The 25478-nt window shown below is 36.0% G+C and overlaps 2 protein-coding genes and 1 long non-coding RNA gene across 16 annotated transcripts in view; 1 reads left to right on the forward strand and 2 right to left on the reverse strand.

Moving 5' to 3' along the window:
- Positions 1-1121: 1121 nt before the first annotated feature.
- Positions 1122-15480, reverse strand: LOC139850277 (uncharacterized). 4 transcript variants are annotated; one of them, XM_071839868.1, is made up of 3 exons: positions 15296-15480; positions 1828-1990; positions 1122-1613 (listed from the first exon to the last, which is right to left on the reverse strand). In XM_071839868.1, the coding sequence occupies exon 3, from the start codon at positions 1595-1597 to the stop codon at positions 1334-1336; it is 264 nt and encodes an 87-aa protein (XP_071695969.1). In that variant the 5' UTR covers positions 1598-1613; positions 1828-1990; positions 15296-15480; the 3' UTR covers positions 1122-1333. The 4 variants fall into 4 exon arrangements, with proteins under 4 accessions (XP_071695969.1, XP_071695968.1, XP_071695967.1 ...); XM_071839867.1 differs by having other exon boundaries at positions 1850-2004; XM_071839866.1 differs by having other exon boundaries at positions 1828-2004.
- A 180-nt stretch (positions 15481-15660) lies between these two features.
- Positions 15661-20780, reverse strand: LOC139850278 (uncharacterized). 11 transcript variants are annotated; one of them, XR_011759980.1, is made up of 9 exons: positions 20319-20780; positions 19770-19877; positions 19553-19646; positions 18468-18530; positions 17039-17747; positions 16536-16941; positions 16226-16414; positions 15834-15862; positions 15666-15750 (listed from the first exon to the last, which is right to left on the reverse strand). It is a non-coding gene; the product is annotated as an uncharacterized lncRNA (long non-coding RNA). The 11 variants fall into 11 exon arrangements; XR_011759977.1 differs by having other exon boundaries at positions 18468-18794; XR_011759976.1 differs by having other exon boundaries at positions 17039-17099; positions 17234-18794.
- A 2975-nt stretch (positions 20781-23755) lies between these two features.
- LOC139849809 (uncharacterized) overlaps positions 23756-25478 on the forward strand; it is a 30444-nt gene continuing 28721 nt past the window's right edge. Inside the window, exons 1-4 of the mRNA XM_071839431.1 lie at positions 23756-24062; positions 24162-24386; positions 24528-24673; positions 24769-25193. Of these exons, the coding sequence (XP_071695532.1) occupies positions 23756-24062; positions 24162-24386; positions 24528-24673; positions 24769-25193 (1103 nt within the window). The remainder of the gene's footprint in view (positions 24063-24161; positions 24387-24527; positions 24674-24768; positions 25194-25478) is intronic.

Raw genomic sequence — 25478 nt, forward strand, 5'->3', positions numbered from 1 at the left:
AAAAAAAAAAAAAAAAAAAAAAAAAAAAGCTCACAACATACGATGATCAATTAAAAAATGCAGACAAATGAGAGCTAGTAAAAACACAAAAACTATCACAACCTAAAGTAAAACATGATCCAAAAGCACGAAAGAGGGTGTCCAATCTACTCAACGAATGAAAGATTAGGAATCATCTACATCGACACCAACTCATTTATCCTTAATAAACACGTCAAAATGTTCTATTTTAACGCCTTAAACCGGTCTCTGCTTCCTTTGCTTCGAATCTAACACCCTTCTCCACTGATATATTATCAAATTTATAGTTTACAAAACAAATCAAAATTCACCACTATCCTAGGGAAAAAAAGATACTCAAAAAATAGAATTTAAATGAAGGTTGGTCGATCCTAATAATCTTCTTAAATCTTACTCTCTCCATCCTACAAAGAGTGTCTCTTAATAAAAAAGGTTAAATTTAAAATGTGTTGTTAAAATGTCTATTTTGTGATTCATTTAATATTTTATCCGAATTAATTTCTTTTCTTAACAAAGCAAGTGAGAGAAAAATTATGAGTAGATGTTTTATTGACTTTCATATATAAATTAGAGTTTCATTGACTTTTAATACTCCATATTATTTTAAGTAAGAGACAATTAATTTAGAATAGATATAAATAATAATGTGACCTCTTTTTATTAGATGGAGGAGTAATATATAGTCATATACTTAATACTAATTAAAATTATAGCAAGTGTTATTCAAAAACCCTATTTATAAATTGTGATTTCAGACTTTTCTATGTGTTATTATTCTCTTCAATATGATTGTTTTTTTTTTTTTTTAATAGCTGAATCTTCGATATGATTGATTAGTACTCCGTAATAAAAAGTACTCCACCATCTTAGGAAAATATCATCTTTAAAAAAAAAAAGAGTTGGTTACAGTGTACTAACCATCATCTGGTAATTAATAAAATCAACTGGTAATTAATAAAGAAAGTAGCTCGTGAGTTTATATAAATACATTAATTCTGTTTAATTTTTTAAGTGATACATGACTTTGAAACTAAAATCTTTTTCTTACTATTAAGTTGATCTGATCAATCTTGTTATATATTAAATGTCAAAAAAAGAAAGAAAAAAAATAGCAAATGGACAATGAAGCTTGTACATTGTTTGATAATTGATAGCAATTATAAGTACATTCACAAGTCACTAGTTTTCGGACGTGATAATGAAGTTCCCTTAGTATGTATATCTAAGCATCATCATAGTTATAATTTCATAATAAACTATTAAAAGAGTTAATTATCCTTTAAAATATATTTAGTAATGTACTCCGTGGTATTTAATTGGGACCCCAACAGCTCAAGTACATAACTTTTCTCAATGACTCTTCTGATTGCTTGGCTTTATCATTCATGCATCTGTTTGAAGCCATGGCTGCCGGAGAAGACAACTTATTAGTCTGAGACAGTGACCGGAGATTTGACTTAGCGTGGTGGTGGACTGTTCGGATGGTGTAGTTCCACCGTGCAAAGCCTTGATCTTTGAGTGCTTCCACCAGTCCAACTGTTCCGGCCACCATCCATGCTCTGCTTCTTGAATTCATATTGTCTCCAAATATTCTTCAAAATGTTAAAACAGAATATGGTTAATTAAATGATCAAATGGGTCTTGTTTGATTTGTATGTGTGTTGCAAGTGATTGATGAGAAATTGAAAAGCTAGTAGATTGTATTTATAGAAATGAAAGCACACAGATGAGTGAAACAGCTAAAGATCGAATTATTGAATAAATAATTAGTATAAAAAAACATGTGGAAGAAGCCAATGGTTTTACATTATTAAAATTCCTAATATACCCTTCCACTTTATTTACTTCTTGCACTTTGTTTGGTCACTTGCTTGAAAACTCGGGCAAACTTGAAATATGGGACTATAGAACTCCGTCAATATGCATGTGTTATTTGTTGCTCTTACTTCGATGTTTATATGCAGGTAATCTGGAGGAGGACAACTATAAATGATAACCATCAGGAAGAGCCACATATTACTGTGAAAAATAGTTACGCTATATACTTATTTAAATATATATATATATATATATATATATATATATATATATATATATATATATATATATATATGACGTCAGATGACATCGGAAAAATGACTATATTCAGGGGCGGAGCTTATTAGGGGCAGGAGGGGGCCCTCGCCCATCCAAAATTTTCAGTAAGTAATGGTATCTTGTAGCCCTTTGAGTTACGGACGTTTGGTCTTTTAAATCAATTAAGTCGGAGTCCGTATGAAGAAGGTATGACAAAAATTGTGAAGGCCCGCATATTTTGTTTTCATCTACAATTTACTTCATTATTTTATATATCTTGGGCATTTTTATCTTGAAATCAATTAAAACTAAAGTTTAAGAAGTTAACTTACATAATATACAATTAGAATCAGTATTGTCACCTAAAATGCATATAATATATGCAATTTTGTTCACCAAAATTAGTGTTTTTTCTTGCTAATAACAGAACACACATTGTAACGACCCTGAAATTTCCAACGTTTATTTATTAATAATTATTATTATTAATACGTGTGATAAAACGGATGTATGTTATTACATTTACATGTTGCCATGATTGCCCGTACTTGACTTTTAAGTGCCCGAAACGTCTTTGTGACACCCGGAACTTTCACGAATAATATTTTTAGATATTATTTACATTCATGATTAAATTTATTAATCATTTTAATTCACTAAGGCTATTAGTTAGTTACTTGGGCTTTAATTGGTTTAACTTGTGATTTATTTGAACTTGGGCTTTGTTAGTGTAATGGACTCATGTTATTGGACTTCCAAGCCCACCCTACATTTTGTAATGGACCATTTAGCCCACTCTTGCAACTTGTAAGCACCATTTAACATGTAACTAGTTCGTTACTTCCTTTAGAATCTTGTTATCATATAATTCCCATGTAAACACACCAAGTAACCAACTTTTGAAGCTTTACATGCTAGAGACCACCAAACAAAGCCCTCCCCCCTTGTGAGCTGCTGCTGGCCGAAAGTTTTAGGCCTTGGGAGTGCCTTTTTTATTTCATTTTATGTAATACTACTTCACTTGTATTCCCTCTCATTCAAACACACACTTTACTTGCTTCATTTTCTCTCTTTCTCTCATCTTGTAAGTGACTTGAAACAATTAATTCTCTTCTCTTTTTACTTCTAAAAACCGAAATCTACATCTTCATCATCACCATTCTTTTATTTAAATGTTACTTGTCTTTGATTACTAGTTATTTAAATCATGTTGTTGTTACTTACTTTGTAGTTTCTTGTTACTTAATTACTAGCTTTCAAGAATCAAACTTACTAGTTTGAATTCTTCATAATATCTTGTGTTTTCAAGAACAAACAAGAACTAAGCTTACTAGTTTATGTTCTACATATGTTGCATCAAAAGATTTAAGTTCATGGTTTTATAAAATCATACTTGTAAGTCATGGAAGTAAACTTAAAGTTTACTTTACTTAAAGATCAACTTTGGTTGAATCTTTAAAAAGTATGAACAACCATGAATCTTTTTCTTGTTTATTTAAGTTTACTTCTTCTTGCACTTTAATTTCATGTAGTTAGTTTATATGGTCAAGTACTACAAGTTAGTCTTGATCTCATATCTCTTGAACAAATTAAGTTAACCTTGGAAGTTCAAGAACACACAAATAAGTTTTCATTAAATATAACTTTGGATCTAGACTTTTGAGTCTTGGATCTTCAAGATCAAACTAAGAACTATGTTCTACTACTTACGATCTTGATTAGTTAGTTTACTTTCAAGTTTGTAACTTATTATTAGCTTTAAAGTCCATGTATGTGTTAGATCTAAGACTTTGATGCAACTTTGGTTCATCAAACTTCATACAACTCTTAAGTGAGTTGTGCTTCATGTCTTGGACTTGCACATGGGTTATGATGGTCAAGACTTGGTTAAGATGATGTAGATACATCAATGAGTTGTACACTTGAAGCTATATGCATCAAGGATGAGAACCATGATGAACATCAAGCACCAAGACCACCGGAACCCTTTTAAACTCACTGCTTCTGTCCAAAACCTACTGACCTGATGCTTCTGGAATAGACCAGTAGACCTGGGCTGTTCTAACCTTGATTTTTAGATAGAACTTTTCGAGTAGATAACTTCTCATATAGGACTCGTCTTAATCCGAGTTACGGTTTAGGATTTATGGCCCTCCGATCGTTACTATGTCCTTTAACGTTGTGCAGAAATTTCTGACCTACTCGCACTTAGACCGCCGCCACGGTCAAACCAAGACGAGTTTGCTTCTGTAAATTTTACCACACTTAAGGGACTCATAGACGGAGCCATGGCCACTGGTCTCACCTTAATTCAGTAAGGGTAGAGGCCGTGGTGATTGACTGAAGTCAGACTTTGTTGAAAACTACTTTCATAAACGAAACTTACTTTACGCCTTTTGTTTGATGATGAATGATGATGACCCTTAAGACCTTAATTACATACTTTTAAACCTATTAAGACGATTTACTGACTTAGTACTATTTGACTTAGGTTGAGGACTTCGGACCATTTACTTGCACACCTTTCCCGACTACTACTTTACCGCTACATATCATTGTGAGTTATAGCATTCCCTTTTTACTTTAACTTATTTTGGGAACTGAGAATACATGCGGATTTTATGTTTTACATACTAGGCACGAGTACTTAAACTTATATATGTGTTGGTTATACAACGGCATAAACATTCCCTTTAGCTCGGTAACGTTTAATCATTGGTTTTTGAACCGTGAACGTGAATCTTAGATATGGATCCATAGGGTTTGACATCCCCACTCGGGCTAGTCGCGCTAGCATTTAACGAGTGTTTAATACTTCGTAGACATACGCACTTGCCAAGTGTACTTTCAGGGGGTATAAACGTTAAGTTAGTTACCAAGTGCCCACGGTTAACATATACTTTATCATACTGTTTTGAAACGCTCTTTGTAGCACTGAAATCTCGTGGCCTACCTTACATACTGTTATACTTAAACTATAGCTCACTAACCTTTGTGTTGACGTTTTTAAGCATGTATTTCTCAGGTGCTTGAGGTTGCTTCCGCTGTGTACTAGTCGTGCTGTAGAACCCGCTGCTTAGAGTTGTTATCGCATGACTACTTATCTTGCATTCAAACTTATTTACTTTTGAAACTATGTTATGTAACGACCTTTGGGGTCACGTACACTTATTTATTTGCTTCTACTTAGTGAAGCATGCTTTTGAAATGTAAAACATTTGATGTCGGTTATGACATCACCTTTTTATCGTGAATGCAACTTCTTTAATTACAGCATATAGTACTTAACCTTGTAATGATCCTGTTGTTGATGATTCGTACACGATGGTTTTGTACGGGGCGTCACATTTGGTATCAGAGCATTGGTTGTAGGGAATTAGGTTGCATTAGTGAGTCTAAGACCGACCCGAGTAGGATTCACTAATAGGACTAATCTACAACTTCCTAGTTTACTTGTTTCCGCTGAGCTTACTTCATGCTAATGCTTACTTTTTCTGCTATATGCCGTATGCTACTACATGATTTCACTACTGCATGATATTACTTGCTTTCAATTGCATGCTACTTCTGTACGATTCGTTATTATTGCCATGCTACTTATTGTTATACATGATTTAAACTGTTGGCCTATTATTTGCTTGCTTTATGACATACTGACATGGAAAATTTATTTTTCCTTGTTCAGATGTCGGATGTTCCACCTGCTGGCATTTCGGGCAGTACAGACTCAGACCCCGTCGCCCTACCTACTGCTACACCTGCTGCTGCTACTGCCGATACACCGGCCCCGACACCCACTAGTGATCGCAGCGCTTCCACTTCCGGAGATGGTACTAGTGCACCTGCCCCAGTTTCTGCTCCCGGACCCTCGAGGTCACAGCCCCGCATTGGTGGTATTGAGATCCCCGCAGAGTTAGGGGAAGGGCCGTTTCATAACCACATGCGCACGCCTTGCCGACGCACTCCCGACGGACGTTTAGTCGTGATTCCGCCAGGCAGACACCGACAGATGTTGGCCGCCTTCGGACGCTTTGGATTACCAGCTCAGCCACCAGTGTCACCACCACACGATTCGGATGACTCATCATCCGCCGATTCATCATCATCAGACGACTCCAGCGATGATGAGGATCCTGCTGATAGACCTATTCAGGCACCCTCCACCCCGTCGAGGAAGCGGTACCGTTTCGACGGCACCGTCATTCCAGGGGTGAATGGAGGTCGTGCTTTTACTGACGCTTTTGGCCATCGTCGTAGGGTTACTGCTCGTAAACGAGTTGTGCCATACCCTGCCGACCCACAGATACGTAAGGTTCCCCGTTACGTATTGACTATTCCTGGAACCGTACCACCTAGATTTAGATACAGACCACTTACATTTAGGGACGTACCATCTACATCCGGAGCCGGACCATCTACATCAGCACCACCGGCACCACCCGCCCCACCTGCACCGCCTGCCCCACCAGCTCCCTCTAACGAGGAACTGATGAGGGAGGTTGAGACTCTCCGAGCTCGAGTCACTGAGCTCGAGGAGCAGTTGGCTCGAGGAGCAGTTCACCCGCCTTCACCGTAGGACTTTGTATTTAGATTTCATGATGTAATCTAGATATAGTTTCATGTATTTCATATGTATTGTACGAACTTATTCGGATGTATGAAACTTATTATTATTAATGAATGGAACTTTGCATTATTTAATTCTTGCACGATGTTCTATTTACATTGTTGTACGATGATTCTGTGGTATTTGTACCTAGATGCATTATTTAATAACATGTGATGTTTTGATTCCATGATTGGTCACTATATACTGTATTATTACTACTTGCATGCTGGATTTTGACTTGGGTCAAAACTTTTGTTTATAATACCATGGCTAACGGAAGATCCACACCTACCGCTGCCCAGATTGAGGACATGATCAACGAACGGGTCGCTGCAGCCCTAGCAGAAAGAAATCTCGAAGCTCCACCGCTACCACCACCGGTTATTCCACCCGTTCGAAATGGGTGTACATACAAGGAATTCCAGAGCTGCAAACCGCATAACTTCAGCGGCACCGAGGGACCAGTTGGTCTCACCAGATGGTTCGAGAAACTTGAATCAGTATTCCGAGTTAGCAACTGTTCGGAGGATAATAAGACCAAGTTTGCATCTTGTATGCTATCTGACGGCGCGCTAACGTGGTGGAACACGTTAGCTCAAGCGAAAGGTATCGATGAGGCGTATACTTTCGAAATACGCTACTCCATGAGCCCCGTAAGGGAAGGAGTAAATGGTCATTCCTCGATTCTCGATGGGTCTGCTTCTTCCCGTCATCTCAGCTCTCGCCATTTCAACTACGCCATGGGAGGAATTCAAGGCGGCTATGATTGATGAGTATTGTCCGAGAACCGAAATTCAGAAGATGGAAATTGAATTCATGCAGTTGAAGGCCGTAGGGAACGATCTTAACAGTTACAATCGTAGGTTTTTGGAGTTAGCATTAATGTGTCCGACCATGGTCACCCCCGAATTCAAGCGCATGGAGAAATACTTCTCGGGACTCCCTAAGTCCATCAAAGGAAATGTCACCTCATCCAAACCACCGAATGTTCCCGAAGCAATGCGCATGGCGCATACTCTCCTGAATCAAATCATCCTTGACGAGCCGGAGAAGGCTAAGTTTGAAGCCGGTAGTAGTAAAAAGAGGAAATGAGACAACAACCATAACAACCACAAACCACAACAACAACAACAACAACAACAACAACAACAACAACAACAGGGGGAGAAACTACGATCAAACCCCCGCCAAGAGGCACAACAACGGTGGAAATCCTAATCCCAACAACAACACCAACTCCAACCCGAACTACAAGGGAACCCTACCTCAATGCAAGAGGTGTTACAAACACCACATTGGGTATTGCAATGTTGTCTGTGAGAAATGCCAACGGGCTGGGCATATCGAGAAAGACTGCAAGGTCACCACTTTGAATGGGAAGCCGAACACCAATGGACCTAAGAAGTGCTACGAATGTGGACAGACGGGCCATTTCAGAAATGCATGCCCCAACAAGCGAAAAGACGGAGGACCACCCCGTGGTAGAGATTTTAATGTTAATGCAAGGGATGCACGCGATAACCCCGACTTGGTGACAGGTATATTCAAAATCAACAATCTTTTAGCTTCTGTCTTGTATGATACTGGTGCGGATAGAAGTTATGTATGTAGACATTTTTGCGATAAGATTAATTGGTCATTAGTCCCGTTAAAAGAAAGTATGCTTGTCGAGGTCGCAAATGAAAAACTTGAAAAAGTTGACCACATTAGTCGAGGAGCTATTATCAACATAGTTGGTGCAGATTTCGAAATTGATTTGATACCTATCAAACTGGGAAGTTTTGACGTGATCATTGGTATGGATTGGTTGAGCAAGATAAAGGCCGATATTATCTGTGGAGATAAAGCACTATGCATACCACAAGGAGATGGCGAACCACTGGTTATCTATGGAGAGAGATGTACCTCGAAGTTGAACCTCATTAGTTGCGTGAAAGCGCAAAAGATTATGAAGAAGGGACGTTTTGCTGTCCTAGCACATGTGAAAGCGGTAGAAACTGAGGTGAAGAGCGTGAACGACGTTCGAATTGTGAACGAATTTTTCGATGTCTTCCCTGAAGAATTGCCTGGATTACCGCCGCCTAGAGCCGTAGAATTTCAGATTGATTTAGTGCCAGGAGGTGCACCTGTAGCTCGCGCACCTTATCGACTCGCACCTTCCGAGATGCAAGAATTACAAAGCCAACTACAAGAGCTGTTAGACCGAGGATTTATTCAACCAAGCTTCTCGCCTTGGGGCGCACCTGTGTTGTTTGTGAAGAAGAAGGATGGATCCTTTCGTATGTGTATCGACTACCGTGAGCTCAACAAATTGACAATCAAGAATCGGTATCCTCTTCCACGAATTGACGATCTTTTTGATCAACTACAAGGATCGAGCGTTTATTCAAAGATCGATTTGCGATCCGGCTATCACCAGTTGAGGGTGAAGGAAAGTGACGTGATGAAGACTGCATTCAGAACCCGTTATGGTCATTATGAGTTTCTCGTGATGCCATTCGGTTTGACAAATGCACCTGCCGTGTTCATGGACCTCATGAATCGTGTCTGCAAGCCTTATTTGGACAAGTTTGTTATCGTCTTCATAGATGATATCCTCATCTACTCTAAGAGCGAAGAAGAACATGAGCAACACCTCCGATTAGTGCTTGAACTCTTAAGACAAGAGCAACTTTACGCCAAATTCTCCAAGTGTGAATTTTGGTTAAAGGAAGTACAGTTTTTGGGTCATGTTGTGAGCGACCAGGGTATCAAAGTTGATCCCGCCAAGATTGAAGCCATCAGCAAGTGGGAGACCCCCACTACTCCAACGCATATTCGCCAATTCCTAGGTCTCGCCGGTTATTATCGAAGGTTTATCGAAGGATTTTCTCTGATTGCTCGTCCTTTGACCGCGCTGACTCAAAAAGGGAAGAAGTTCATTTGGGAACCCGCACACGAATCAGCATTCCAAACTTTGAAGAAGAAGTTAACCTCCGCACCTATTCTATCGCTTCCCGAAGGCAGTGACGATTTCGTTGTTTATTGTGATGCATCGAAGAGTGGTTTTGGTTATGTACTGATGCAACGATCAAAGGTTATTGCCTATGCCTCCCGCCAATTGAAGATTCACGAGCGGAACTACACTACGCATGATCTTGAACTTGGAGCCGTTGTCTTTGCGCTCAAATTGTGGAGACATTATTTGTATGGAACTAAGAGCACTATTTTCACCGATCACAAGAGTCTCCAGCACATCTTTGATCAAAAGCAACTGAATATGAGACAGCGTCGATGGATCGAGACGCTCAACGACTATGATTGCGAACTCCGTTATCACCCTGGCAAGGCCAATGTTGTAGCTGACGCTTTAAGCCGAAAGGAGAGGACGGCACCTCTTCGTGTTAGGGCTCTGAACATCACCATCCATTCGAACCTCAACAGCCAGATCAGAGTAGCCCAAGTTGAGGCTCTCAAGGAGGAGAACATATCTCACGAACATTTGAACATACTTGTCTCTCGATTCGAGGTTAGGGAGTCTGGACTCCGATGTTATGCCGGAAGAATTTGGGTACCCCTTTATGGAGATCTACGGAACCTGATACTTGATGAAGCACACAAGTCGAGATATTCAATTCATCCTGGAGTGGGTAAAATGTACCACGACCTTAAAGAACAGTATTGGTGGCCGAATCTTAAGAAGGACGTTGCAACTTATGTTGGGAAGTGTTTGACTTGTTCGAAAGTTAAGGCCGAACATCAGAGACCTTCTGGGTTACTTCAACAGCCGGAAATCCCACAATGGAAGTGGGAAAGGATCACAATGGATTTCATTACTAAGCTGCCGAAGACGGTGGGCGGATACGATACTATTTGGGTTATTGTTGACCGCCTTACCAAATCTGCACACTTTCTAGCGATGAAGGAAACTGATACAATGGAGAGACTTGCTCAATTATACATCAAGGAGGTAGTGTCTCGTCATGGTGTACCTTTATCGATCATCTCAGATCGCGATCCCCGATTTGCTTCTAGATTTTGGCGTTCTTTGCAAGAAGCCATGGGAACTCGTCTCGACATGAGCACTGCATATCACCCTCAGACTGACGGGCAAAGTGAACGAACGATTCAGACCTTGGAGGACATGTTGCGTGCATGTGTTATTGATTTTGGAAAGGCCTGGGAAAGGCATTTGCCACTCGCCGAATTCTCGTACAACAACAGTTATCACTCAAGCATTAATGCTGCACCTTTTGAAGCATTGTATGGCCGTAAGTGCCGATCTCCTATTTGTTGGGCCGAAGTAGGCGAAAAGCAAATCACCGGACCCGAGGTGGTCCACGAAACCACGGAGAAGATTGATCAGATTCAAGCTAGACTTAAGACTGCCCGTGATCGCCAAAAGAGTTATGCCGATCTTAAGCGTAAAGACTTTGAATTCAACATTGGTGATCGTGTAATGTTAAAGGTTGCACCTTGGAAAGGTGCGATCCGTTTTGGAAAACGTGGAAAGTTGAACCCACGATACATTGGTCCTTTCAAGATCTTGGAACGTGTTGGACCAGTTGCATACCGTTTGGATCTACCAGCACAATTGAGCTCAGTTCATCCTACCTTCCATGTATCGAACTTGAAGAAGTGTCTTGCCGCACCCAAACTTATCATACCACTTGAGGAACTTACGATTGACGACAAACTCCACTTTGTGGAAGAACCAGTTGAGATTATGGATCGTGAGATCAAAACTTTGAAACGCAACAAGATTCCAATTGTACGAGTACGATGGAATGCCAAACGAGGACCTGAGTTTACTTGGGAGCTAGAGGATCAAATGGTGCGGAAGTATCCTCACCTTTTCCTAACTCCTCCATCTACCTCAGCTTAAATTTCGGGACGAAATTTTCTTTAACAGGTGGGTAATGTAACGACCCTGGAATTTCCAACGTTTATTTATTAATAATTATTATTATTAATACGTGTGATAAAACGGATGTATGTTATTACATTTACATGTTGCCATGATTGCCCGTACTTGACTTTTAAGTGCCCGAAACGTCTTTGTGACACCCGGAACTTTCACGAATAATATTTTTAGATATTATTTACATTCATGATTAAATTTATTAATCATTTTAATTAACTAAGGCTATTAGTTAGTTACTTGGGCTTTAATTGGTTTAACTTGTGATTTATTTGAACTTGGGCTTTGTTAGTGTAATGGACTCATGTTATTGGACTTCCAAGCCCACCCTACATTTTGTAATGGACCATTTAGCCCACTCTTGCAACTTGTAAGCACCATTTAACATGTAACTAGTTAGTTACTTCCTTTAGAATCTTGTTATCATATAATTCCCATGTAAACACACCAAGTAACCAACTTTTGAAGCTTTACATGCTAGAGACCACCAAACAAAGCCCTCCCCCCTTGTGAGCTGCTGCTGGCCGAAAGTTTTAGGCCTTGGGAGTGCCTTTTTTGTTTCATTTTATGTAATACTACTTCACTTGTATTCCCTCTCATTCAAACACACACTTTACTTGCTTCATTTTCTCTCTTTCTCTCATCTTGTAAGTGACTTGAAACAATTAATTCTCTTCTCTTTTTACTTCTAAAAATCGAAATCTACATCTTCATCATCATCATTCTTTTATTTAAATGTTACTTGTCTTTGATTACTAGTTATTTAAATCATGTTGTTGTTACTTACTTTGTAGTTTCTTGTTACTTAATTACTAGCTTTCAAGAATCAAACTTACTAGTTTGAATTCTTCATAATATCTTGTGTTTTCAAGAACAAACAAGAACTAAGCTTACTAGTTTATGTTCTACATATGTTGCATCAAAAGATTTAAGTTCATGGTTTTATAAAATCATACTTGTAAGTCATGGAAGTAAACTTAAAGTTTACTTTACTTAAAGATCAACTTTGGTTGAATCTTTAAAAAGTATGAACAACCATGAATCTTTTTCTTGTTTATTTAAGTTTACTTCTTCTTGCACTTTAATTTCATGTAGTTAGTTTATATGGTCAAGTACTACAAGTTAGTCTTGATCTCATATCTCTTGAACAAATTAAGTTAACCTTGGAAGTTCAAGAACACACAAATAAGTTTTCATTAAATATAACTTTGGATCTAGACTTTTGAGTCTTGGATCTTCAAGATCAAACTAAGAACTATGTTCTACTACTTATGATCTTGATTAGTTAGTTTACTTTCAAGTTTGTAACTTGTTATTAGCTTTAAAGTCCATGTATGTGTTAGATCTAAGACTTTGATGCAACTTTGGTTCATCAAACTTCATACAACTCTTAAGTGAGTTGTGCTTCATGTCTTAGACTTGCACATGGGTTATGATGGTCAAGACTTGGTTAAGATGATGTAGATACATCAATGAGTTGTACACTTGAAGCTATATGCATCAAGGATGAGAACCATGATGAACATCAAGCACCAAGACCACCGGAACCCTTTTAAACTCACTGCTTCTGTCCAAAACCTACTGACCTGATGCTTCTGGAACAGACCAGTAGACCTGGGCTGTTCTAACCTTGATTTTTAGATAGAACTTTTTGAGTATATAACTTTTCATATAGGACTCGTCTTAATCCGAGTTACGGTTTAGGATTTATGGCCCTCCGATCGTTACTATGTCCTTTAACGTTGTGCAGAAATTTCTGACCTACTCGCACTTAGACCGCCACCACGGTCAAACCAAGACGAGTTTGCTTCTGTAAATTTTACCACACTTAAGGGACTCATAGACGGAGCCATGGCCACTGGTCTCACCTTAATTCAGTAAGGGTAGAGGCCGTGGTGACTGACTGAAGTCAGACTTTGTTGAAAACTACTTTCATAAACGAAACTTACTTTACGCCTTTTGTTTGATGATGAATGATGATGACCCTTAAGACCTTAATTACATACTTTTAAACCTATTAAGACGATTTACTGACTTAGTACTATTTGACTTAGGTTGAGGACTTCGGACCATTTACTTGCACACCTTTCCCGACTACTACTTTACCGCTACATATCATTGTGAGTTATAGCATTCCCTTTTTACTTTAACTTATTTTGGGAACTGAGAATACATGCGGATTTTATGTTTTACATACTAGGCATGAGTACTTAAACTTATATATGTGTGGGTTATACAACGGCATAAACATTCCCTTTAGCTCGGTAACGTTTAATCATTGGTTTTTGAACCGTGAACGCGAATCTTAGATATGGATCCATAGGGTTTGACATCCCCACTCGGGCAAGTCGCGCTAGCATTTAATGAGTGTTTAATACTTCGTAGACATACGCACTTGCCAAGTGTACTTTCAGGGGGTATAAACGTTAAGTTAGTTACCAAGTGCCCACGGTTAACATATACTTTATCATACTGTTTTGAAACGCTCTTTGTAGCACTGAAATCTCGTGGCCTACCTTACATACTGTTATACTTAAACTATAGCTCACCAACCTGTGTTGACGTTTTTAAGCATGTATTTCTCAGGTGCTTAAGGTTGCTTCCGCTGTGTACTAGTCGTGCTGTAGAACCCGCTACTTAGAGTTGTTATCGCATGACTACTTATCTTGCATTCAAACTTATTTACTTTTAAAACTATGTTATGTAACGACCTTTGGGGTCACGTACACTTATTTATTTGCTTCTACTTAGTGAAGCATGCTTTTGAAATGTAAAACATTTGATGTCGGTTATGACATCACCTTTTTATCGTGAACGCAACTTCTTTAATTACAGCATATAGTACTTAACCTTGTAATGATCCTGTTGTTGATGATTCGTACACGATGATTTTGTACGGGGCGTCACACACATTAGACAAAATTTGGCCCCTCCAAACGCAACGTTCAAACTCCGCCACTGAGTCTATATTGTTCATGCCATTGCCATTTCACCATTGCCTTTTTAGTATACAACCAAAACTAAGGAAAAAAACTGTGCTTCACAGTAGTTGTTTGGTGGTAATTGAACGTAAAAAAAATATTAAGGAATGAAAAAAGAAAGGAAAAAAGTTGAAAATAAGATAATGAAAAAAGTTTTCAATAAAAAAACGAAAAAAAGAAAACATTTTACCCCTGAAGTTAATAGTAGTACGAGCCTGCCACTGTAAACAGTGGCATATTCACCCCTTTTAGTATGTTTTATAAAATAATAATATAATTTCTTGAAACTAATATACTTTCGATTCATTTGTAAAATTTGACATGATTTGTTTAGTCAAAACTAGTTTGGTGGTCCGCGCTTTGCTGCGGGTTTTGAACGACCATTACACTAACATCTAAAAATACGATTTCTGTCTATACGTTAATCAAAAAACAGGACCAATAATGCAGCAACCTGTGACATGCATGTAGTGATATCTACAATACAAATTAAACATGTTTAGCTATTTTTCCAGAACAACGGGTCATTATACTATGAACGCCCATTATGTGTAAGAACTGAAGAATCATAAGCATTATGATTATGATGATCAGCGGATATTATTATTTGTTCAGCATTTTAGTTGTTGCATAATTCCACTATTTTAGCTGTTGCATAAATCCATAAACAAACAAAGATCAAGAAGGAAAAAGTGAAGCTTTTATTACCTTAGATACAACTCGTGGTTTGATATTATTAATCACATTGTGACATTAGAAAGGGTCATCCCATTTCAGATCATCCCACTTCTTAATCATAGTCTCAAATCTTCTTGTGATGGATGAGCGGGTAAATCTTTGCAGCCACTACCTTCACTCTTTCTTTTAATAATGTTGGTGCACCATGTTTGTCTGTGGCAAAACATACAACCCATAAATGTTCGTTTTTCGTTCTTCTTCTTGAAGGCATTAAAACAAACACATAGCGTGTATACACTAATAATTATGAGGTAGCTGCAATATATCATTGCTTATGTATGCAATGTCGGCAAATGATCAAATCTAATAATCTTAAGTAGAAGCAATCCAAAAAACGTACCATCGGCTGACTCCATAATGCAATGAAATCATCGTATATCTTCAAGCCTTTTTTAACGGACAATCGATTGCTGTAAATCCATGAACTGTAGACGAATTCATTAATTAAAGCAATACATGGTACAAAAATATATATATAAGTACAAATTACTTTTGTAAGAAACGGTACCTAATTGTTACCAAGGGTTGCAATAAATTCTTCCACATCATAGATACAACAAAATAATCAAAGGATATCAGCCATATTAAATGTAAATAGTCTGTTTATTAAGTAATCAATGTAAATTAATAATGAAGGGTTGATGAATGGAGTTAAATGGTTGTGTAAGGGTAAAGGTTTTTGTGGAAGAAGGTGTTTATGAAGGGAGTTGTACATTGTAAATGTTAAAACACTGATATATATTTAAGGTAAGGAGGTCTTCAACTGCCATTAAGAGCATATTTTAGCAGAGTTATGCTATGTACATTCAAAAACTATATGCTATTTTTAGGAGATAACTACTGATTGAAGTTTTAAACAGCCTATTACATTGCCTGAGAGGCATATTTTAGGGTACTAACCATAAAAGACTTTATCAGGAGGGTCTACATCCCTGGAAACTCACACATGACCCTGCTCACAACAACCATGATAACATAACTAATTTCTTCAAGAACATGACCTGACTCGTTCCTCATACCAAAATGTAGCATCACAGTTGTTACAATTGTAACTACAGTCACCTAGGTCTTGATAAATTGAAGATACACCTGATCGAAAAACAAACAAAATCAGGAAAATAGTTGTAAAAAGATTAATTATAACAACAATTAAAAAAATAGCAGTACATGAAAAACTAAGACATCCAATTTCAAAACATCATCAGCATACCTTCAGAATTGAAGATCCCAACATTTAAATCAATAGGTGTTTGGCGTCTGTGATCACACTCGATAAACGATTGTATCAAAGACTTGCGACCCATTTTAAAAAGTAACCAAAAGCAAGTTAATAGCAGCTGCGTAGATAAAAAAAATATGATGTAAAAGAACAATATCAACATGACATAATAGCCTTATTAGGAGGAGCATCATACGCACTGGAATCCGAGAAGAATGTGATTCACTTGCAGAGCTTCTAAAAGGATCAACATCAGAAGATAACTGATAAGAAGCGCGCGAATAAGGAAAGAATAGAAAAAAAAAATACTTGTTTACCTTTTAGTGTTCCATACCAACTAATTCAACCCAAATACTCGTAAGCTGCTACTATATTCAGATGACATGCCCTGCACAATCTGCATATAACAATTGTACCAAGACTCTATTAGTTTCTGTAGTCTTCAAACTTAGCACCTACAAATAAAACAAACGAACATTTTTTAAAACTCTTACGTAGTCTTTTGACCCACCCAAGCGTTGCTACGGTATGTTTCGGGTGTCAGTTGACCGGTCACTGATCATGTAACAAACAAAATGAATGACTTCAGTTTGCGTTCCACTGACTTGTAAACTTAATGCGCATGATAGGTCATATATGAAGACAACATGTAAAAGATTATACAAACTCAAATTTTGAATATAAACAACCTGTAGAGGTACTGCTTTAGAAACGCTTCCACAGAAAATGAACATACAACGGAATGAGATTATAACACATATTACAAAACAGTATAAGATTTTATCTTGGGTTTCCGCAACCGTAACCTTTTTCTGATTGTATACTTTTTTTGTCCAACGGTGATTTGAACTTTCTTCACTGGTGATTTGGCAACCTTTGTTTGATTTTCATCTATGGATGTAGCTTCCTCGATACGTTTTAGTTTTAGTTTAAGTATATAATCTGCTCTTAGACCCGTCCCGATCAATGGTAACAAATGCATACCATCAGTCTAAGAAGTAGCCCATAATAATAGCTTCTATCACCCATAGAGTACTCATAATACTTGATAAGCCACCAACTAACACAAAATAAAATCCAATAGTCATCCTGGCTACATAAATACAAATGGCATTTCTTACCTAAGCCAACTCTTGTAATCCAAATCTGACCATATCAGCAACCATAAACAGTCCATAAACTACTATATGTGTATCGTTGACCCTATCCAAAAATAAGATAACATAAATGACCCATATCAAATCTAAATAGCCAGATTTGACCCAATGCAATTGCAGAATTGATCCAATTTACATTACAACAGTAATTTGGATCGAAAATAATTTCCAACACCAACACCACCAGATTGTAGACCCCTATACTTATCTTCATGACCATTATAAAATCATAAAAAAGCAAATTCATCATATAGCAGCAGCAGAGTAAATAGAAAGAGCAGTTTCAGAAATGATCCAGATCTTCAACTTAATGACCAAATACACATGAATCCCAAAATACTCCCCTTCTAAAGAGATTAAAATGACCCTTTTTAATAGATACTTGTTAACTTCTTAAACAGAATTTAACTTGCAAAAAGGAACATTATCGAAATTTTTTTGAAATAGGTTTGTTACATTTCATATCATAAATATACCAAATTTGGTGCAGTAGATCAAAATATCAACCGTTACCAACCACATTAATATGTTCAGTTTGAGGAGTTGTCTGAGTTGGGATGACCCAAACCCAAACATATTATATACCAATCATTACAGGAAGGCCGGAAGAAATATTATATAGCCTATATTGTATTCAAAAACAGTTAACGCCATTAGTTACTGTTTTCAGCCGGAAGAATGAATTGCAAAACATAGAATAAGCGTATATTTAAACACAATTATAAAACTACTAAAACACGAAATCACACAGCAAAAAAAACCAAACCTGATGTAGGAAGATGTTGCACACAAACACCATGTTCATCACATCTTCCTCCATGGATTAAATCTGAAAAAATATTATAAATATGGTTATCTTTTTGCGCTTACATTTTTTTTTTTTTATGTGTGGGGCAAAATGGATGATCTGGATATGTTAGGTTGTGTGTCATAGTGGGTATTTTTTTGGTATGGGAACCTCTAAACACTTCCTATACTCCATAACTTTTTGACAATATTTATATAAACAGTAAATAATCATAGCTCAAGTTGTTTGTGTAACTTTTTTTGAACTTCCACTTGTAATCACAGTGCTTGAGTGATCTCTGAACTCCTGTTATGAAGACAACCATGATGAGAACTCCTGTTACTAATGACACTAATTTAGCCATGTTAAAAGGCCAAGCAAAGAGCTAACTTACGTTTTGAAACCCAATGTTAATGAATTTTACAACATATTAGACTTTTTCTCTGCAGGTCTTGAAAGGATCATTTAAACCACTGCATATTATTATTAACTATTTAATCTATTTCAACTTTATCTAAGTTATTAAGTTTTACCCATTCATCTTGGCTGCTTCAACTGGTCATCATGATAAATTCGTTTTGAAGGTTTTAAGTGGCATTTGTTTGGTGACTATAAGGACTATTTGCAATTGGAAAAAATCGTTTTGTTCAAGGAATGTTAGTGAATGGGTTGAAATTGCCACCTATACCAATGAGGCCAGGACACATGCATCTTTTCATATTTGATATTTACCAATTAGTTAGTGTGAGAGAAGAGAAGCAACAAAATAAAAAAAAAAAAAATCACATAATCTCATGATTAAGCAAATCGGGTTGTTAGTCTTTACACTCCAAATTTGTAAGCAAATGTGGCTACAATCTTTCTGTGTTCTTTATCATCTTTACTAAAAGGAAAAGTGTAGTAAGTACCTTTAAATTTGAGTAGATAGGTAAGAACAATTTGAGTTAAAACACAAAAAATTTGATGTTACAAAAACTAAATTCAGAGGCGGAAATTGACAAATGCGTACAAAACAAAAATAATCGAATCAATATAATGAAAGTAGAGAAGAATAGTTGCACAACCTATTTTTTGCCTAACTTTTTTTTTAAAGATCAAGTTCTTCCATAGTTCAAATTCTCGATTCAATAATCCACGTTTTAGCATCGTTATCATCATCTGCAGAACAACAACAACCAAAAAAAAAAAAGAAGATCAAAATCCTTACTTTTAGTTAAATTGGGCAAACGAAATCGATAAACATAATCAAGAATAAACCAAAAAAGAACAAATAGGTATAACCTGATTCACCTTCAACTTAGTACGCCAATTAATCGATGGAACCGAAATTTGAATCGAAAAGATATATTTAACTATTACATAGTATTCTTAATCCATCCATCTTAACACCTACAATCAGATTATCAGTAGCAATGAACATTTGCAATAATTAATTCATTTACTCTAAGGAACATAAAAAAAAGGAGGAAGAAAAAAATCAGTAAAATTCTATACACAATCATATGATAAGAATTTCAATCACAGCTCTAATAACGCTTCATTTGTATTGATTTTTGTATATTAATCTTTTATTGTAATAATCTCATTGCTTTATACGTAGATAAAAAAAGACAAAAACAAAAAAACAAAAAACAAAATTGTCAGAATTCATAGCAACACAAAGCATCAGATGCAAAATATGAATAAACAAAGACAATCGAAATGGCTAAACAAAATTCAAAAATAAAACTGAGGTATAACATGTAGAAAAACAGATAATAACTACATAATTAAAAAAAACAACCATAATATGCATATAAAGAGACATACTGATTCAAACTATAGATATACCTCAAATTGACTTTGAGATTGCAGAATCTAACAACTTTAGATTTCGAATACCTAATTTCACCAAAAGAGGAATAACACCTTATTTCATCGATTGAAAATCACAAACCCATAGGAATCGCTGCGTGGGTGTTGTAGGCGATGGTGATGGAGACGATGGTGACGGTGATGGAGACGATGGTCGATGGCGATGGAGATTGTAGAGTGATGTGCAGTCTCATTTGAGTTTAGGGTTTCAGAGTAGGATTTAAAAATAAAAAATAAAAAAAAATAAAAAAAAGGGAAGGGGAAAAAAGCTGCGATAGTGTAACAGTGGTTGGGGGTTTGTAGCAAATGGGATTCCAAGGATGAATACGCAATTTGGAGGAGGGTCGAAGAGGATAAAGATGATAGATGGAAGGAAGATGGTGTAAGAGGAAGGTAGGGAAGAAGGTACCAGAGGAATGGGGAAGAAGGGAGATGGGCGAGTGCCATTTAGTATAGAAATTAAATTAAATAAACGAAGGGTTACTGGTATAATGTGTAGTAAGGTTATACTGTAGCCGATATTTTACGTGAATTAGTATAGAGTTAAATGTCATCTATAGGACACTTTAACCGTATATATGAACGAATTCTCATTCGTTCTCATTAGAAATTTACATGAAACAACATACGTACTCTTATATGTGCATGCTACAAATATCTACATACAGGCGCGGAACTTAAATTTTTTATTTTATTTTTTATCAAGAGAGCCAGACCACAAATTGTACTATCACTATATCAGGAACACTACAGAAAGATTCCAATTTAGTTTGGTGACCTTTAATATCTTTAATAAATGTACGTACTAGTATATAGAAATTAAGAAAAAAAATACCTCATATAACAAAATTGTAGTTCTCGTTCGTTCAATTTCAAAGAGTTCATGAATAACAATTGTGACTTCGTAGGGGAATTTGAATCGAAGTACTGTATTTAGGTTATTTAATTTAATGGGTTTTTGGAAATTTTTGTAATCAGTCATATGTATCTTGCCCATTACCAATTTACAATAATACTAAGCAATCTCTGTTAACTTCAACAAGCGTCTGCTTTAACCGTTACATCTTAGAAGTTACAACTTCACAAGCGATAATTATGAACCCATTTGACCCGTAAAAATTGCTTATGCGTTAGACTTATGGGCCACATTCCAATATATTTGTATTTAGTTATATTATCATTCAATGTAAGTTTGATTATCTAAAAAAATCAAGTGAGACTACGTAAAAAAAAAACATATTACTCTCTGAAAAGATCAATTTGTAAAGAAGAAAGTACTTAGTAGAAAATTTGATACATACGGAGTAACTAAAAAGTTATGTTTTGCTCACTTCAAAATCACAAGTTGCGAACCATTTATTTTTCCATTTTCAGTTTTATATTGAAATTGTGTGTGGATTTACAATATGTGTTCTTTATAATAAGTAAGCTTAAAATATTTTGGACGTGAAAAACGTCTAACGTTAAGAATAATATCAGTTTTAAAACTAAGAAGCAAAACAACTATGTGGCTGTAGTTTAGTGGTAAGAATTCCACGGAGACCTGGGCTCGAATCCCAGCAGCCACAATTTCGTTTTGCTTTTTCAATTTCATGTAACTCTTGACCTTAAATTCTGAATTTAACAGTTGTATAACGTAACTCTTGAAGATATCCTTTTGTCAAGCCACATTTGTAGTTTTCATATTTTAGAGGGAACATGTGTTATGCCTTCTCATAACAGTTTAACTAATTATGGTCTCTTTTTATTTTCCGAATTTCAAAAACAAATATACGGAGTAGAAGTTTTCATCCATCATGTATCTTCGTGGTCAACTCTTTTAACAACAAAAATCCTCAAATGTTAAATTATTATTTCACTTTCAATAAAGCAAATGAAAAATTGTAAGAAAAAACTAGAAGCAATTTTTGGTGAAAACTTGACTTCCTTCTCAATAATCTCTCTATGTGTTTCCTGAGTTCCTTCCTTCTTTTTTAATACGGATCAATAAATACGCCCCTATGTTCGTTGGGTGATAGGTCTAGTGGGCCAGCAGAAGATGGGCCAGCAGAAGTGTAAATGTCAAGTGGGTCTAGGCAAGAAATGAGTCCGGTTAATGATGAGCCCAAAGTTAGAAGTTCCAGAAGGTATGTAGCTCGTGAAAGTGGACATGGTGAATTTAATTGTGGCTATGAGGACATGATCAATTTAAATGGGCAATAAGGCTGGAAATGATAATGTGCAGGTAATTGAAGATGTCAACAAAGTCAACTCTCAAGTCAATCCAAAAGTTAATGTTGAGGCTAGTACATCCGGGCCAAGGAGGAATGTGATCAAGCCATATTGACAGAAGATTATCAGCTCAATGTCAATAGAAGGAGGAAGAAGTAGTTAGTTAAATTTTGTTAAGCTGGTACAAGTGTCAAAATCTGGTAGTTTAGTTTGTTGCTGGTGAAGGGTCAGGATGAAAACATCTTGTAATAAAGTAGTGGCATTGTTAAAATTTATAAATTGTTCAAGCTTATTTTTTATTTATATTTGTAATTGTTATTTATTCTTTGGTTCTAGTGTTTGCAGAATAATGGTGTTTATACTGGAAGGATTGGCATTGCTGGATTCATTAAAGTGAAGGACTAAAGTTGACAAGTTATTGTAGATTAAAGCTGGAATCAAGTTGGAGGACCATATTGCATTTTTTAGAAGATTAAAGGGCTACTTGGGGACCAAGTTATTTTGGTGCATATATCTCATATTAGGGTTGCAGTTGTCTCCAACGATTCAGTCACTCATTCTCAATCCTGTGGTTTTCTCTTAAAAAACACAATCTTCAAAACCCTAATCATCTTCATCTTCATTAATCAGATCGATAAAGTGCTTCTGTTATTCATTCAATCAATCACTCTTAGTGATTGTAATTTTGCAGTTTGTTGTTTGAGAGATTTTAGTCTATTCGATTTTATTTTCGTCATAGTTAAGATTGTAATTTTGTTGATTGAAGTATTCTGTGATTGAATCTGATATATTTTACATGGAATCAGAGCGTACGGTTCGTTGATTCGTGTTTGATTTCATCATTCGATTGAAGAAATTTAGGGTTTGTTCGTTGGTTTGTTGAAACAAGGTTTTTTTTTTTGAAGTTCTTCTTTCTTTCTGGGTTCGATTGTGGATCTATGTTCTTCGCTCTCTCTTCTTATCAAAATTATTTGAAGAAACCCTAAATTAGGGTTAGGGTTTGTGAAATTTGGGCATCTTATCTGAAAGAGTCTTCCGCTGCTTCTTTCATTCGTTTCTTCTATTTTGTGGTGATCTACAACAAGATATATGGTTCAATCATTTATAATCTGCATCATAAGATAAATTATATCAAACAAAATGAAAACAGTTTATCTGATTATTATCACAGTTTGAATAGTTTATGGAAACAATATGATTGTATGATAACTGGTCCTGCTTGTACTTGTGGTAATGTTTGTAATTGTCCTGCTGGTGAATTTGTTAAAGAACAAAATAAGGTACAAAAACTAATGCAATTTTTGATGGGCTTAAATGATTGCTATATGTCTGTTAGAAGTAATATTTTGTTGAGAGGCCCCTTGCCTGATGTGAAAAGTGCTTATGCTATTTTGTCTAGGGAAGAATCACATAGAAATATAAATCTAAAAGAAAATGTGATTACTAAACCTCAAACATCTGCTTTTATTGCTCAAACTACTAATAAAGATATGAAATACAATAATAGCAGTTCAAGATTTAATAATGGAAGAGGGCCAAATTAAAATCTAAAATGTAAAAAATGCAATAAACTTGGTTACACCATTGATAGATGTTTTGAAATTGTAGGATATCCTCCTGGATATAAGAGAAACTTTAATAATAATAATAACTATAAGCCAAATCAAGGATATCAATCTCAAAACAATTTTAAAAGTGTTTCTAACAATACAACAGCTTCTAAAGAAGCAAGTACTAGTTCTTCTCCCCTTTCTTTCTCAAATGAACAGATGATGAAGCTTTTAAGCCTTATAAATGAAACACCTGAATCTAGTACTCAGTCTAATATGGCAGGTACTTTCTTTAATTGCAGTGTAAAGTTTAATGAAAATTTTAATAAATACTTTAATGCTCTTAATTCTCAATCTAAAAATGTTTTTAAGGGATGGGTTATTGATTTTGGTGCTAATCAACATATGACACTTTTTGAAAAAGGCTTATTCAATTTGGTAAATGTTTCGAATTTAAAGCTAACTGCTGGACATCCAAATGGTACTCAAGCATTAATTAAAAGTATTGAAAACTTAAAAATCAATGATCATATCACACTTTTTGATGTTCTTGTTGTGCCTGAATATTGTGTTAGCAATACTGTGTTAGCTTAATGTCTGTATACAAATTATCAAAAGATAATAAATTAAGTGTTAGGTTTGATGATAAAAGATGTTATATTCAGGATTTGAAGGACTTGAAAATAAAAGGGACTGGTAAACAGGATGGTGGATTATATGTTTTTGATGATACTCATGATTCTTCTTTTACTGCTAGTAATTGTGTGAGTAATTGTTATGCATCTTGTAAACTATGGCATGCTAGGCTTGGTCATCCTTCAGATCAAGTTCTTAATGTTCTTAAAACTAAACTTTCTTTAAAAGGAGATTTAAATACTGAACCTTGTGAAATCTGCCATAAGGCTAAACAAACTAGGTTACCTTTTCCATTAAGTGAACAAAAAACCACAAGTCTTGGTGATTTAGTTCATTTAGATCTGTGGGGTCCTTTTAAAATTCAAAGTAAAGAAGGTTTCAAGTATTTCTTAACTATTGTAGATGATTACTCAAGAGCTGTTTGGATTTATATGCTTAAAAGTAAAGAGGATGTGTATGACAATGTGTTTAGTTTTGTTCAACTAATTGAAAATCAATTTTCAAAGAAAGTTAAGATCATAAGTGTAGCGACCCGACCAAATCGTCATTGACGGCGCCGTCTACTTAGGTCCCGTTACGTGGTCATAAGTCTTTAAAACAACGTTTGACCAAAAGATATGTCGCATTCATTTCAAATGTAAAGGTTGTTCAAGTTTACAAGAATAGTTCCACCACAAGTTACGATACAAAGTTTTAAGTACAAATGAAACTTATGCGACACAATTTAAAAGTATTCAAA

This window comes from Rutidosis leptorrhynchoides, chromosome 5, assembly GCF_046630445.1.
Source record: "Rutidosis leptorrhynchoides isolate AG116_Rl617_1_P2 chromosome 5, CSIRO_AGI_Rlap_v1, whole genome shotgun sequence".
Taxonomy (NCBI): Eukaryota; Viridiplantae; Streptophyta; class Magnoliopsida; order Asterales; family Asteraceae; genus Rutidosis; species Rutidosis leptorrhynchoides.